The following is a 15,900-nucleotide window of genomic DNA, read 5'->3' as shown; positions in this document are numbered from 1 at the left end:
GGTTGCTTCATGTAGATTTCCTCTTCCAAATCCTCGTGAAGAAATTTTGTCTTCACATCCATCTGTTCTACCTCAAAATCAAAAGCAACAACAACAGATAAAAGTAATCTAATAGAAGTTACCTTGGCAATAGGAGAAAAAATATCACCAAAATCAATTCTCGACACCCGGGAATAACCTTTTGCTACCAACCGAGCTTTGTATTTCTCCACCTTTCCTTCTGCATTTGTTTTCTTCTTGAACACCCATTTACTGCCAATGGGTTTCCTTCTAGCCGAAAACTACACCAGATCCCAAGCGTCATTTTTGTGCAAATATGCCATTTCATCAACCATGGCCTCTTTCCAGAGTTTTCCATCCTCTGAATCTACTGCTTCCTTCATAGTTCTAGGATCATTGTCAGTAATATATAAAGCAAAATTTGAACAGAAAGAAGATGGACTATACCTTTCTGGCTACCTTCTTTCTCGAATTGATCTTCTCACACCTGGATTTTGTGGCTCTTCATCTTCTGATTCCTCCTCTGTTGTAGAGTCTGATTCTTCCTCCTTAAGCTCAAAATATATCTTCTCAGGTTCTTTTGGTTGGAATTCATGTTTAATAACATCTTTTACCTCTCTGAACACCACATCTCGGTTCTACACAACCTTCCTTGTTACTGGGTTCCAAAGCTTATAACCCTTTAAACCATCCTTATACCCAATAAAGATGCACTTTTCAGATTTACTATCCAACTTGGTTTGTTTCTCCTTTGGAACATGTACATATGCATAACATCCAAATACCCTCAGATGTGAAAGAGAGGGTTTCTTACGAGTCCATACCTCTTGTGGAGTCTTATCCTCCAACGCTGATGAAGGTGATCTGTTGACCAGGTAACATGCTGTCTCCACCGCCTCTGCCTAGAATTCTTGTCCTAACCTGACACCACTGAGCATGCTTGTTGCCCTTACCATCAACGTCTTGTTCATTCTTTTTGCAACTCCATTTTGCTCAGGTGTGTATGGAGTAGTATTCTGCCGTGCTATAACACACTTCTTACAAAAGTCTTAAAATTCCTTACTGTAAAACTCTCCACCGTTATCTGTCCTCAACACCTTTATCTTCTTCTCTATCTGGTTTTCCACCAGAGCCTTAAATTCTTTAAACATGTCAAAGACTTTAGATTTATTCTTAAAGAAATATATCCATGTATTCCTTGAGAAGTCATCTATAAATGAAACATAGTACAAAAACTTACTTAGTGATGGAACCTTCACAGGTCCAAACACATCACTGTGCACAAGTTCTAATATCTGTTTTGACCTCTTACCACTAGAGGGGAAACAAACCCGATTCTGCTTCCCATATACACAATTTTCACAGAAATCAAAATACAGAGAGATATTACTCATACCTTCTACCATATCTTTACCATGAAGTATTCGAAGGCCCTTCTCTCCAATATGTCCAAGCCTTTGATGCCACAGCATGGTCTTCTCTCCAGAGACCACTAGATTTTCTGCTCCACTTTCAGGAACCACAGAACTGTTGCATCCATCAACAACAGTACTATCTTGTAGCTTGTACAAAGTTCAAGTTCGAACTCCTCGCATCAATACTAGTGCCCCCCAAACCGTCTTGCAGGTATCCTTCTCGAACATTGTTTTTACACTTGCATCATCCATCTTGCTTACAAAAATCATATTTCTGGCCAATGCAAGAATATGCATAACATGCAGAAGTGTTCTAACCCTTCTAGCTTGCAACTTCAACTTTACTTTTCCACGACCAATGATTCTAGCCTTCCTATCATCCCCTAAGAAGACATCACCACCATCGTATTTCTCGTACTCATAGAACCACTCTCTATGGGGAGTGAAGTGAAAAGATGCACCTGAGTCAATCAACCATGCCTCATGATCTACATGTGTACTTGAAGAAGCCAAGTACACATCCCCACCTTCATCTGAGGTGGTTTTGGCCTCTACAGAAGGAGCATCATCAGATCCCTTTCCTTTATCAAGAGCTTTAGATTTACAGTTCCTTTTGTAGTGCCCTTCGTTTCCGCATTTCCAGCACACCACCTTTACATGTTTTCCTGGAGATTTAGATCTCCCACTCGATGAAGGATTTTTGTTTCTATTCTAGGACCATCCTCGTACAGACAAGGCATCACCATTCCGACACTCCATATTTTCCCGTCTCTTCTCCTTCGTCAGCAAGGATGAGACTATTTCATCAAACTGCAAGGAAGTTGTATTGCTACCTATTGCAATAACTAGACTATCCCACGAATCTGGTAGAGAACACAACAAACTGATGCACTTATCTTCCGAAATTTTAATATCAACAGATAATAACCGACTTACCACAATATTAAATTCGTTCAGATGCTCTATCACCATGTTTCCATATTTCATCCTCAGGTTATATAGCTTTTTCCGAAAAAACAATTTATTCACTAGAGACTTAGATTGGTACAAAGTCCCTAACTTGTCCCACAAAGCCTTTGCTGTAGCTTCCCCTGATACATTCAGCAATACTGAACCTGAGACACATAATCATATTGTGCTCTTTGCCTTTTGATCCAACTTCTTCCATTCTTCATCGGACACTCCCATTGGTTTATTACCTAGATCTACCATGATCCGCCGATCTTTATCCACCAACAGATCCTCCATCTTGAGTTTCAACAACTCAAAACTCTGACCATTAAATTTCTCGATCTCTATCTTTCCACTGCTCACCATATTCTTTCATCACCAGAATCGATCTCACAGATCTCCCACTGAACAGGGTTTACCACAGGCCTGAGTGAAACCCCTTAGCAACAAAGGCGTCCCCTTGAAGCCAAAACAACTCTAATACCAAATGTAGGTTTTAACCTCGTACATAAATTACCTGCATACAAATTCTAAAACACATAAAATGAACAATGCGAGAGCATAACACATAAAACACATATACACAAAGCTTTTCCCCTGGATCCCAAAAATGGGACTACCAACTTGATTTTTCATTATGTTCCTTTCAATGTTACAAACATATTTATACATGTCGAAGCATCCAATACCATGGACCGAAAACCATCGCATCCAAAACCATGGACCAAAAACCATCGCGTCCAAAACCATGTGTGAAAATCATGCAAAAAACCATAGGTAGGTTTTCCCAACCTAATATAGGGTCCAAAAACCAAAATTTTCCGGGCCACTGCCCCGGACCCCATAGCGGAGGGTTAACTGCACCCCTCAAACCCCCTATGATAATATCCTCTTAAGATTTATAATTTAGGTGAAGCATCATAATTATGTGTTGCAATGGTCATAAATAATGCACCAAATATTTGGATGATAAGAGGAAAACTTCATGCAGTGGAGTAACTAGAACAGTTTAGGCTACGAATATTTCCTATAGGGGTGATAAACGTTGCAACACATATGATATGATAATTTATGGTTGTATGGAAGAGATGTTGGATATAAACTTTAATTTTAAAATATTTGTGACAATAATGGCTTTCATAACCTTCTAAGTCATCAAAATTATAGTAATATTGAATTTTATTTTTTAATGTTTTTTGAGCACATCAATAAGATTTGAAATTAATTTAAGTAATCTCTTACTTTTTTGAAAGTAGACTAATTATAATTTCAATGAACATTAATCATCATCATTTTTTTTTTTAAATTGAGTATTTTGATTTTCATTCCAAAATAAAGAGGGAAGTTGCGCTTCCAGTTACAAAATTGCTAAAGAGATCAAGGAAGGATTTGAGAACAAATTCCTTACTTCTTTTTTCCTAGTTGCTAAGTTTATTTCATAAATTTCTAGTTTCCCTATAGTGCCAACCTTGAAGATCTTGACCTACTGTTGGAGCAATAATTTACATTTACATTTCACAGCAAAAGAGATATACGAGAAGATAATTAGGTCTGATATTTCATCTAACTGAATACAAAAATGATGCTGATGCACTAGGTTCGTGAATCCTTTTAATACTGATTGATTGCTTTTTCATCTTTTGGTTGGTTCCGGTTGCTTCAATCTAGAGTATTGGAACTTTCCCCTGGATTCTTTGCTATGACTTCTCTCAGAAAATTGATAGTGTTCTCTAAGTGTGCGCATCCATTGTTGAGTTTTTCAAACTTCTTGTGCTTGCTAAGTTGTTGGAAGATGAGAGCGTGATCCCTTTTTGTTTGATTTCACATCTGCTCCAACATTGATTTAATATTCTCCAAGACAACCTTATGCGCTTTGTAGTGGGTGCAGGGCTGACTCTTAGAAGGATTGTCCTTTAGATCCATTTGGAGGAACAGAGGATGTCTGTTGGAGGAGAAGAGAATTGCACCAAAAGGGGAAGACACCGCGTTGGAGGAGAAGGGCATTGTCAGCTCAGAAGGAGGATGTTGAGAAGGGGGAGGCACCGTGCTGAGGGAAAGAGAAGAGGAGATGGAAGATCGACTAGTGAAAGAGGAGGGGATGTGATGCAGGGGAAAATAGAAGGGGCATGGAGATAAATAGGGAGGAGTCAAACTCATGATTTGAGATTCAAAGAAGGGAGGAGCACGAGGAGGAAAAGAGTCAGAAGAGGAGAAACTCGAGAAGGATATTGGGACAAAGGCCAATTTCTTTGGGATAATATTGTTGACAGGGGTAGGATAGAGAAATATTTTTAGGATGATTGTCCAAAGCACGAGGTGGCAGGTTAGAAAAGGATAAGGACAAAGGAAATTAGGGGATGGATTGATTTGAAAATTCATTTTCGATTTTTAAAACTCCTTGAGGAAGAGAAATCTCATTGTTGGCATGTTTTTTAGCATCCTTGTTATTTTCTCTAAAGATATGGTAGAAGGTTACATTACCCATATTTTCCAAATGATGTTGAATTCTGGTTGTTATTTTCCCTTGATCTTTTATTTCTAGGCTTGAGTGGATAGCTTCTTGCACAACCATTATATTGTCAACAATTTTCCTGTTGGGAATGAAACCTCCTTGATTATGAGAGATCAAGATAGACAGAAGAATTTTTATACGATTGGCCAATACCTTGGATATTATTTTGTAAGAGGATTTGTAGAGAGATATGGGTCGAAATCGATGAAAGGAAGAGGGCTTCAATTCTTTGGGAATAAGTGCCAGGTAGGTGGAGTTAGTGAATCCACCTATTTTCTTTTTTCTAAAAACCCACCTGATCATCTTAAGGAGGTCCTTTTTTATAATCATCCAAAAGGAGCAATAAAAAGAAATGGAGAATCCATCAGGGCCCAAAGCTTTTTCTGGATGGAGATTCCATATTGCTGATTGTATTTCTTCTTCATCCACTTCTTTTAAAAATTTTGAATTTGCCGCTTCAATTTTTTTTTTGGGGGATATTACAAGTAAATTCATCATAATTTGGATTGAACAGATCAACTATTAGCAAAGTTTTATAATGATGATGATATTTTTTTTCAATTCCTCTCGTCCTTTGATCTATAAATCTCCTTCTCCTTTTATTCTATCTATATGGTTTTTTATTTTTCTCATTTTTGTGGTGTTGTGAAAAAAGCAGTGTTTTTGTGACCAGCTTGAATCCACAGATTTCTTGATTTTAGCCTCCATGAATCTTATTCTTTCCTATTGTTTTTATATATTTCTCAATGAAGTTCTTTCTCTTTTAGTTCTTTTCTTTTGTTTCCTCTCCTTCCTCTAAATGTTTTTTGCACGTGTTCCAACTCTCTTTGCAATTCGATTTTATTTTGTTGCGGTTCTTTGTAGTTTGTTATTGTCCAGATTTTTAAACTTTTTTTGATTTTTTTTTTTTAGCTTTGTCTCCTAAACAAAGCTTGGCAAACCATTTATGATGTTTTCCATGATGCTGTGATCATTGATATTGCTTCTTTGTAGGTAGCCCAAAGAGCATTATATCTGCATGGGAGGGGGGCCAAATTTTCACTATCCCCAATTTGATAGCTATGGGCTTGTGGTTTGAAGCTTCTGAAGGGATAACCTTTGAAGTTGCTGCACTATATTATGTTATTAGATTATCCTGAATAAGAAATCTGTCTTTTCACTCTTTTATGTTGCCCAGTCCTAACCTTTTGTCACTCCATGTGTATTTCCCATTTTTTGGCACTATATCCATTACATTGTGCTTATCTATGATGTTTTCAAGGATATCCCTGAAGGGATTATCCTGGAAGCTACCTCCCTACTTTTCATCAACACTTAGGATTAAATTTAGGTCACCTCCCATTATTATATTGTTGTTTGGTTCCAGATTTAGAATATTAGTCAAGGAGCGCCAACAATTCTCCTTATCTTAGTAGTGAGAGGGAGCGTAGATGTAGAGGAAAATTTGATTTCCTATGATTTTATTTCTTAGATAAGATTTGATCTAGTGAATTTCTTTGAGATGAGATGATGGATCCCAAGTGGAATTGTTACGCATTGTGCATATTCCACATGAAGCTCCTATTTCTTTTATTGACATTCCTTCATAGTATTTTTTTTTTTGTATTATTTGATCCATTTCTTGTTTAGAGGATTTGGTCTCTTGGATTAAAAAAAAGTATGGACATTCTGATTTTAATAGATCTTTTGCTGCATTGATTTTCGAGGATTGTCTAAGGTCCCTATAATTCCAAGAGATCATATTCATTATTTACTTTGATTTTGGGATGAGGGACCTTTTCATCTAATTGTCTACTATGTTTTTTCTTTGTTTCCAATATTTTTCCCAATATATATCTCCATTGGCTGTTGGGTTCCCAATGCCATTTCTTTTATTGTTGATTCATCCCTTAATTATTTATTAGTCTTCCTTCCATATCTCTTGTGGTGATCAGAGAGATTGAAAGAGTCCTTTGATTAGTTTCTGGTAAGGATCCTTTCGAGGGGAGGAGGTAGAGGACATAATGGGGGGCTAGAGGGATTAGTCTGAGGGTGAGGGGGGGAAAGAGAAGAGGGAGAAAGGGGGGAAGAGGGAGGAGAATTTGGGAGAGGAGGAATGTACGGATTGACAAGGGAAGGATGGGGGGGGGGGAAGCTAGAGATGAAAAAGGGTTGGAATCGAAGATGGGAGGAGAAGAGGAAGGAGGATCATCTCTAAGTAGAGGAGGAGAGTGCAGTAGATTTAGAGACCTTAGAACCATATTTATTCTTTTTAACTGGAACCCATTGAGGGTCTTGCGATTCTACTAATTCTTCTACTTATTTCTTTGAACATCTATTTTTGAAATGATCATATGCATGACATACCTTTCATTTGAACATAATCTGCTCATATTCCAACTATTGTATATGAGTCCATTGATCAATCTTTATTTTCAATGCTTCTGTAATCCCTTCCCCAAGTCGAATTCCACACAGGTTCTTGCACAGACATGCATATTTTATTTTGGTTCATTTCGATCAATGTATTTTCCAACAAAATTTCCTATTGCTTTAACTGATTCATATCCACAACAATGAAGAGGAAGGTGGGGAAGACGAACCCAAACTAGAACTGCATTTGACACATCAAGCTCTGGATCAAAATCTGAGGTCCATCTATTTAAATTAAGACCTCTGATATCCATGAAATAGGGACCATTTCTGAATATTAAATCTTAGTATTCTTTAGATTCAAAGTAGAACGTGAAGAAGCCTCTTCCATGGAGTCTAATGGATATTTTCCCTTGGGTTGAGTGAGATCAATTTCACTCTACTCATTTTTTCACTGTTTTTGGAGAGGGCCAGAGGCCAGTAAATTTCCCAACCAGTCCCATTTCATAATGAGAGAAAGAAACTCTCCAAGGCAGAGAGAGGGGAAGAACAATCTCAAAGATATTAACAAGTTATTTTTACAGACTTGAATATAGCAGGATGGTCACAAGGGGGACCGAGGGAGGAGACGAGGCATGTAAATGCAGAGGCAACCCCATCTGGGGGGGGGGGCAATAGAAGAGCGGACCCCCTCTGGAACAGACTCCAGAGGGGCCACAGGAGGAACCATCGAGGGAGAGAGGGCCTTCGAACCAAGGGAGTGCGCGAAGAACAGGCAACACAAATTGATATAATAAAAATTTAACATTAATCATCATCATTATTATTAAGAGATAAAATATTTTAATTTAAAATATTTACATTTTATTAAAACAAATTAATTTTAGTTCACGGGGTCTTGGACAAATGGTGATCAGGTGCTCAGCGAAGGCACTCCTTTTTTTTTTGAAAGAGTCGGTTGCTATGTATTGCATTCTGAAAAAAACGAGGGTCTGAATCCCTCTTTGTACATAAAGTTCGCAGATTGAGAGGAAACAAGGGGTTTACAAAATGAGGCTGCCCCCTTGATCCTTAGGCTACTTTTCTCCTTACTACTACTAGAGATGTTGCTGGTATAGATTCTGATGAAAGAAGATAACAAAAAGATGCATTTGGTTTTCATTCAATCGATCATTATGTGTTGAATGTGTCTCGCTGTTGATTCTTCTGGATTCTCATCTTTGGTTCCTTGATTTGCGCTGGATGAGCTAGTGGCGTTGGGGTGCTTATCCATCCAAGATTTCAGAGTGGCGAGCGATTCTTCAACATGGCCACATCGATTTGAAAGCTGCTCGAATTGATCTCGGAGAGATGAGACCCTGTGCATGAAGAGCTGAATTTCTGCTTTGTATTTCTCCGTGTTGATGCGGTCTTGTTCAAATAGTCTTCTACTGTGCTCATCTAGACGCCGGTCATGCTCTTCTAGCCTTGCTGCAAGAATACCCTGTTTTTCCTCAATCAGAGACTGTTGGGTCCTTATTTCTTCCAGCTCGAATTGAAGGTCTGCGCAGTGCAGACAGTCCTCATTGCGTGCCATTAAATGGAGGATGCAAAAAAGGAAGAGGCCCCAGAAGGCAGTTAAGGATTTGAAGATTTTGTAAATATAATGCGGACGGGTTTGAGGGGCACTATCAAAGGATACAGGAGATCCCACTTTCTGAGCGCCAAAGGAGAAATATAAGTGGACCCTGATGATGGCGCACAAGCAAGAAGGGGGAGTACTGAAGAAGGGGGAGAAAGAAACAGAGGGGAGCTTGCTGTAGGTGCAAGATTGACGATTTAAAAGCGACCAGCGGAGGTAATGGAAAGAGGGCAGAGAGTGAAGAAGGGTTAGAGCAGCAATACTGGCCTCCCCACAGATTCTACTCCTGTAAAACACCACGACTGAGATTAGAAGAGAAATAAACAAGATAGAAAATAGCAATACCGATGACTGATCTTTTCTTCTCCCCTGGACGAGAGCGCCTTCATCAAACCAATGAATCTGCTCTTGCGCAAAGCAGTGAATGACAATGCTTTTCTTTCCTCTGCCCGTATTTATGGATTGAAACCTGCTGTAGCCTGAGTGTATTACTGTAGGCGGATCCTTTGTGGCAGTTAGATATTCTCCTAAATCCCGATGGCGATCTGCTGGAGCAGCGTAATCGATCTTCCGGCCTTCACTGAATTGATTGGTTTTCCTTGGGATGCAAGTTATTCTTTGAGTCGATGCTTGGATGAGACTACTGATGCATTCCAAGCTCTCTGTCAAGTGTCCTGGTGCTGATGAAGCTAAGCCCGTCGCACGCTTGGTGGATCTGCGAGCCTGGGCAAAGTCAGGATTTGCCTGAATCATGGCAGAGGCTGGAAGGTGTCTCTGTTATTGTGCCTCATCACACCTTCCGGTTTTCCGACTGCGTTATTCGCATGTTTGTCAGCTTCCCCATTGAGCGTGCGAAGGATATGGTAGAAGCTGATTTTTTCAAAGTGCTTGAGAAGTAGATTGATTCGTTGGAGATGTTGCTGAAGGTTGCTGTTTGGTGATCTTTGGTTGTGGTTCATGAGGCCAATAATGATAGAGGAGTCTCCAATGACTAAAGCTTTTTTAATCCCCAGATTTTTCAATTGCAACAACCCTTGATAGAGAGCTAAGGCCTCTGCGTTATTATTAGATTTTTTTCCCAGACTCCATTCGTAATTGCTGATTTCTTCTCCTATTTCATCTATAATAATTCCTCCCGCGCCTGCTGGTCCTGGGTTGGACTTGGAGGCGCCATCAAAGAATAAAATCGGGCAGTTGTTACTCTGAATCCATTTCTTGAATTCCTGGGTTGGAAGTCTGATATCCCACTTCTTGGTCTGGTCATGATGCTGTCTGTTAGTTCTCTGAATACTCTGTTGATGTCCTGGCCGGCCAAGAATATGCCTAATAAAAGACCTCTCCTCAACTGAGTAATCTGCTGCTTTGACTGTCCCTGAGTGTTTTGCTGCAATTGTCTCCTGTGCCAAAAGATGGGCCTTGTTGCATGTCTTCCATACATTACCCTCTTTGTTTTGGAAGATTTTTTTATTTCTTGTAAGCCAGATTTTCCATAAGAGATTGTGAGGAATGATATCCCAAGTTCTTTTGACAATCTTGCTCCTTTTATCCTTCCATGGACAGCTCCTTCTCCAATCTTGAATTGCCTCTGCAATGTTCTGGTGAGATTGCCATGTTATATTTCCCAAATTGGACATATTGATCCAGCAATTCTTCGCGAAGGGACAATCAAGGAAAAGATGGCGGATGGTTTCTTCTGCTGAGCAGCAGTTAGGACAAATAGAAGGTCCATATATCCCTCGCTTTCTTAAATTTTCAGAAGTGAGGATTTTGCCTTTTAACAGCAACCATATGAAGAATTTGACCTTGGGGATGGCCTCTGATTTCCATATTGTTCTCCAATGATTCCAGATAGGAATTTGATAAGTGCTGTTGCAGATGAATTGATAGCCGGACTTGATGGTGTAGCTTGAGCCCGTGGGGTCCCATCTAAATCCATCTGCTGTGCCTTTTTTAATGGGGGCTCTGTTCTGAAGGTTTTTTTGAAAAGCTTGGAAACTTAATTCTAAGTTTGGGGGGATAACTGGAAAATCCCAGCTAGTCCAGGCTCCTGTGTCAACATCCCATTTTGAAATTTGATCAAGCCTCTGAATGCCTTTGCTATTAAGATGGAGGATGAAGGGAATGGCTTCTTCAACTGTGTTTAGAGGTTGGAAACCCATTATCTTGTCGGTGGCATAATTAATGCTGGTCCCTCCCCCCGGGATCTTTGAGATGTTTTGTTTGAGAATGGGAAGTGCTTTCTTACAAAGGTGCCAGATTTTAGTAGAATTTCTACTGGGAATATCAGAATCAAGGAGTCTTTGCCTGTTGTCAGAGAGATATTTGCATTCAATGACCTGTTTCCACCAAGCTTTTGGATCATTGATTAATCTCCAAGCCATTTTGATCCCGAAAGCAAGGTTAAGAATTTTAGGGGCTCTAATTCCCAGTCCACCTCTATCTTGGGATTGAATTACGCTTTTCCAATTTACCAAATTGAATCTATTTTTTTCTTTTTTCCCTCCTTGCCATAAAAAGTTGCGGAGGGCAGTTTCCAGCTTATAGTGAAAAGAGACAGGAGCTTGATAAAGAGTGAAGCGGTATAGTGGTAAGGAGGAGATACCTGATTTGAGCAAAATTAATCTGCCTGCTGGGTTAAGCCATTGAGTTCCCCATTGCTGTACCTTCCTTTTGACTTTGTCTATTATTTCATTCCAGGTAGTGGCTTTTAGAGAGCCCATGGTGACCGGCATCCCAAGGTAGGTGAAGTGGTCCCAGGTTGCTTTGTAGGCTACTCCAAAAATATTGGCTATGCTGTGAGCTGTTTGATTGGAGATATTCCATCCATAGATGCAACTTTTATGGAAGTTGACCTCTCCTCCTGAGCACTCCATGAATTGGTCCAGAAGGATTTTGAAACGCCTTGCTATAGTAGTGGATGCCCCTCCAATGAGCAGAGTGTCATCAGCAAATTGAGAGTGGTTGATATTCTTCACTCCATTTCCAAACTTGATACCAGAGATGAGGCCGACTCTTCTGTTGTGATCCAGGGCGCTGCTAAAGGATTCCGCCATCAAGATGAAAAGATAGGGAGAAAGGGGGCAACCTTGCCTTAACCCTCTTGAGGATTGAAATGCTTCACAAGGGCGTCCATTTATGAGAGGCGAAATCCAAGGGCCAGAGATGCAAGCTGCAATGGTGCTGATGAAGTCAGAGTTGAATCCCATTTTTCTCAATACAGCAAACAAGAAGGAGTGTCGTACTCGGTCAAATGCATTGGCTAAGTCAAGCTTAAGAACGAAACCTTTCTCCTGCCTTGAAGTGCTGGAGTGAATAGCTTCTTGGACCAAGGTGATGGTGTCATGAATTTGCCTGTTGGACATAAAGCCTCCTTGATTTTCGGATATAAGGGAAGGGAGAAGGGGTTGGAGTCTGGCTGCTATGATTTTTGCAAAGATCTTATATGAAGTATTACACAATGAAATAGGTCGAAATCTGGAGAAAGAAGTGGGGCGATTTTCTTTAGGGATGAGGGCAAGGAAAGTTGAGTTTGTGAAGCCCCCCATCTTCTTTTTCCTTTGGATTCCATTCATCATTTTAACAAGGTCTTTTTTTATCAAATGCCAATGGTCCCTGTAAAAATTTATTGGGAATCCATCTGGACCTGGAGACTTATCTGGTTGTAAAGTCCAGATGGCTTTTCTGATTTCCTCCTCTGTTATTTCACTGTTTAAGCTGTCATTCTCCTCAAGAGATATTTTCCCCGGTAGATGCTTAAGGAGCTTTGAATAATCAGCATCTCCTTGGTTTTCCGTGAGGAGACATTTGTAATGGAGGAAGGCAGCTCGTTTGATGGATTCTTGATCATTATGCTGGCTGCCTTGGCTATCAGTTATCGTGTTTACATTATTCCTTGTTTTTTTGACTGTGGCCTGCTTATGGAAGTAGGCCGTATTTTTATCGCCCTCCTTCAGCCATACTTCTCTTGATTTGATTCTCCACTTGATCTCTTCCGCTCTCTTGATTTGAATTAGCTGGCCCTGAACTTCCCTTTCTTGGTTTTTCAGTTGATGGGTGAATCCGTGGTCCTCTATTTGCTTATGAATCTCTTCCAAGTTCTGCTGTATTTTTTCCCTTATTTTTTCTGGCTCTTGATAGCTGATTTTTGCCCAATCCTTTAGAGCTCTCCTTATGTTTCGAAGTTTTGTTTCCCAAATATAGCTTGGGGAGCCCTCAACGTGTTGCTTCCAGGTTGCGTCTATGATAGCCTCGGCCTCAGCGTTGTCTTTCCACAGAGGATTGTATCTGAATGGTATTGGACCCAAATGAGAATGGGAGTCCAGCGTTAAAATAATGGGGAAGTGATCTGAGGCTGTGGTACTGAGAATTTTGGTGTGGCCTGCAGCAAAGGAAGAGAGGAGGGAGACATTAACCAAAATCCTGTCCAATCTTTCCATAATGTTGCCTGGCCCCAACCTTCTGTTGTTCCAAGTGTATTTCCTGTTTTTTGGAATGATATCCATCAGCTCATGGTCGGACATTATCATTTCCATTTGCCTTCTGAAGGGATCGGTGGTGAAGATGCCCCCTCTTTTCTCATTCGCATGGAGGATTAAATTGAAGTCTCCAGCAAGAATTACATTTGAGTTCTGCTCATTGTCTATTTCTTCCTTCAGTTCCTTCCAACATTGTTCCTTTTCCCTGTAATGATTGGGGATATAGACATTATAAATGATAAGATCACAGCTCTCTTCCTTGTTACTAAGGTTGGTTCTAACCCAATTTTGATTGAGGACGAAGGAATTGCAGTCCCAGAACTGCTTGTTCCACATAGTTGTAATTCCTCCAGAAGCTCCTCTGGAGTTGCTACTGGCCCCTGAGAAGTTTTTGTGGGCATCTATAATTATTTGCATTTCGCTCTGACTTTGCTTGGTTTCCTGTATCAGGACAATTTCTGGTCTTTCTGTTTGAAGAAGATCTCGTAGGGCAGCTGATTTGGAGGGGTGCCCCATACCCCTGCTGTTCCATGATAAAAGCTTCATCATGAGGCATTTGAGCGAGGAGGTGCTCGCCTCTCATAATCTTTACCTACTGTTTCTTTTTCTTGTGAACCTGTAATGAAGGATTCCATAGGGGTTTGAATCCCTAGGGCTATGTCCTTTTGTGTGCTTTCTTCCCGATGTTGCTTGGCTGACTTTCTTCCTGGTCCCGGTTTCTTATGAATATCGCTGGAGGCGCCAAAGTCTTTGGAAGAGCTTCTGGTGGTTCTGGGGGGGGGAGGATCTATGGAGGGCTGAGAGGGGGTCGAAGAAATCAAGGGAGGTTCGATCAGAGAAGGCTGGTCAGACTGAGGGTCATCAGAGGATAAAATAAAGAAAGGGTTGGAGGAGGAGGGGAAAGAAGATTCAAGGGAGGGTCCAGGAGGATTTGGAGAGGGAGAGGTGGGGCGGGGGGAGGAAGAGCCCGGATGTTCAGAAGGTGGATCTTGCTTTGGTTGAGGTGCTGCTTTCTTTTTTTTCACAGTTTCCCACTGTTCTGCTTGGTCCTCAGCTTCAAGATTAGTAATTTTAGAGCATCTATTAGCAAAGTGGCCGTATTCATGACATACCTTACATTTGAAGGGTATTTGCTCGTAGTCCAGCTGCTGTATGTAGCTCCAGTCATCCACCTTCAGCTTGATGGCTTCTGGCAGGCCTTTTCCAAGGTCCACTTCTACGCAAATCCTTGCACAGGCTTGCATGTTATCTTTAGGCTCGCTTCTGTCAATGTACTTGCCTACAGCATTCCCTATTGCCTTTACCGAATCGTCTCCCCAGCAATGCAGAGGGAGGTGGGGAAGACGGACCCAAACCGGTACCGCATTAGGAATATCGAGTTCAGGGTCAAAGTCAGGAGTCCATTTGTTCAGATATAACCCTCGAGAATCCATGAAATAGGGCCCGTTCCTGAATATCAGATCCTTGTCTGCCTTGGTTTCAAAGTGAAAAGTATAGTAACCTTTGCCACAAAATCGAATCGAGATCTTTCCTTGTGTTTTATCAGACCAGTTCCTTTCCACCCATCTCTGGACTGTCTTTGGTGAAGGCCATAAGCCTGTGAACTGCCCTATGAGCCCTTTTTCTGCTAAGGATAACGCTGCCATTCGAGGGAGAGAAGGAGGTAACTGAACTTCTTGGAGTGTATCAAGTTTCTTGACAAATTTTGATGTTGTTGGTTTCGGACGGACGGGGGGCAGAGATTTTACCAAATCAGAGAAAGCTTTCTCTGCATCCCCCAGAGATGGATCAGAATGGGCCATGGCGGAGGCCAGGCCCCAAGACAGGCCTCGCGGCCCAGGCCGAGGCGAAGCTGCAACTGCTCCCGAGTCTTCAATCCCGCTCCAGCTCCGCGCGCGCTCTGTATCCCAAAAAACTGACCTAATCCAGCGAAGGCACTCCTTGATGTGAAGTTACTGGTTCAATTCCCCACCTGATCGAGGTGATATATTGGACATGTTTAAAATGTAGTCTTGCCAAATTTACAAAAAAAAAATAATTAATTTTAAAATTTAAATATATAATTTATATTACTGATTATATAAAAATTTCATACATATAAAAAAACCTTAATTCTAATTAAAATTATAAAAAAAATAATTTATATAAATATTTAAAGAAACAAAACATAAAAACAAACAAAATGAAACAAAACATTTTCAATGATGCTATGGATATCCATAATCCTAATATATCTATTAAGAAGCATTGCATTGAGTGAATGTTTCTTTTTATATATAGTGAATGTTTGATATTATTTGAAAAGTTTTTTTTAGATGATGTTGTGGATTTATATAATTTTGATATATTTATTTAAAAATATTATATTAAGTGAGGTTGTGGGTTTAATAATTAAGAAAACGTGTTTTTTTAAAAGGTTATAGGTTCAAAAAAAGATCATTCCTATTTGGGCATTTGTTGTCCACATGGCCACTAGTACTTGCAATATCATGTAAACTTGAGGTCAAGTTATTCACCAAACCCCTATGTTATTCTACTTGTTGTCTAAGGTAGCTTCATCATAGCTACAAAGAC

General features: G+C 40.3%; 1 protein-coding gene across 1 annotated transcript; it reads right to left on the bottom strand.

Moving 5' to 3' along the window:
- Positions 1-9,600: 9,600 nt before the first annotated feature.
- On the bottom strand, positions 9,601-15,128 carry LOC149202396 (uncharacterized). Its single transcript, XM_089401576.1, has 2 exons — positions 14,461-15,128; positions 9,601-13,849 (listed from the first exon to the last, which is right to left on the bottom strand). The coding sequence occupies exons 1-2, from the start codon at positions 15,126-15,128 to the stop codon at positions 9,601-9,603; spliced, it is 4,917 nt and encodes a 1,638-aa protein (XP_089257702.1).
- Positions 15,129-15,900: the final 772 nt, after the last annotated feature.

Source organism: Pinus tabuliformis, chromosome 2_1, assembly GCF_031772625.1.
Source record: "Pinus tabuliformis cultivar Carrire ecotype Pingquan chromosome 2_1, CPIR1, whole genome shotgun sequence".
Classification (NCBI taxonomy): domain Eukaryota; kingdom Viridiplantae; phylum Streptophyta; class Pinopsida; order Pinales; family Pinaceae; genus Pinus; species Pinus tabuliformis.
Note: the sequence above shows the minus strand (reverse complement) of the source record. Positions and strands in the feature narration are given on the sequence as shown.

Excerpts from the sequence above, each read along its gene's own strand:
- LOC149202396 (XM_089401576.1), bottom strand. The coding sequence starts at position 15,128 with ATGGCCCATTCTGATCCATCTCTGGGGGATGCAGAGAAAGCTTTCTCT. Across the intron at positions 13,850-14,460 it reads ATACAGCAGCTGGACTACGA|CAGGGGTATGGGGCACCCCT; the intron begins GCAAATACCCTT and ends ATCATGGAACAG.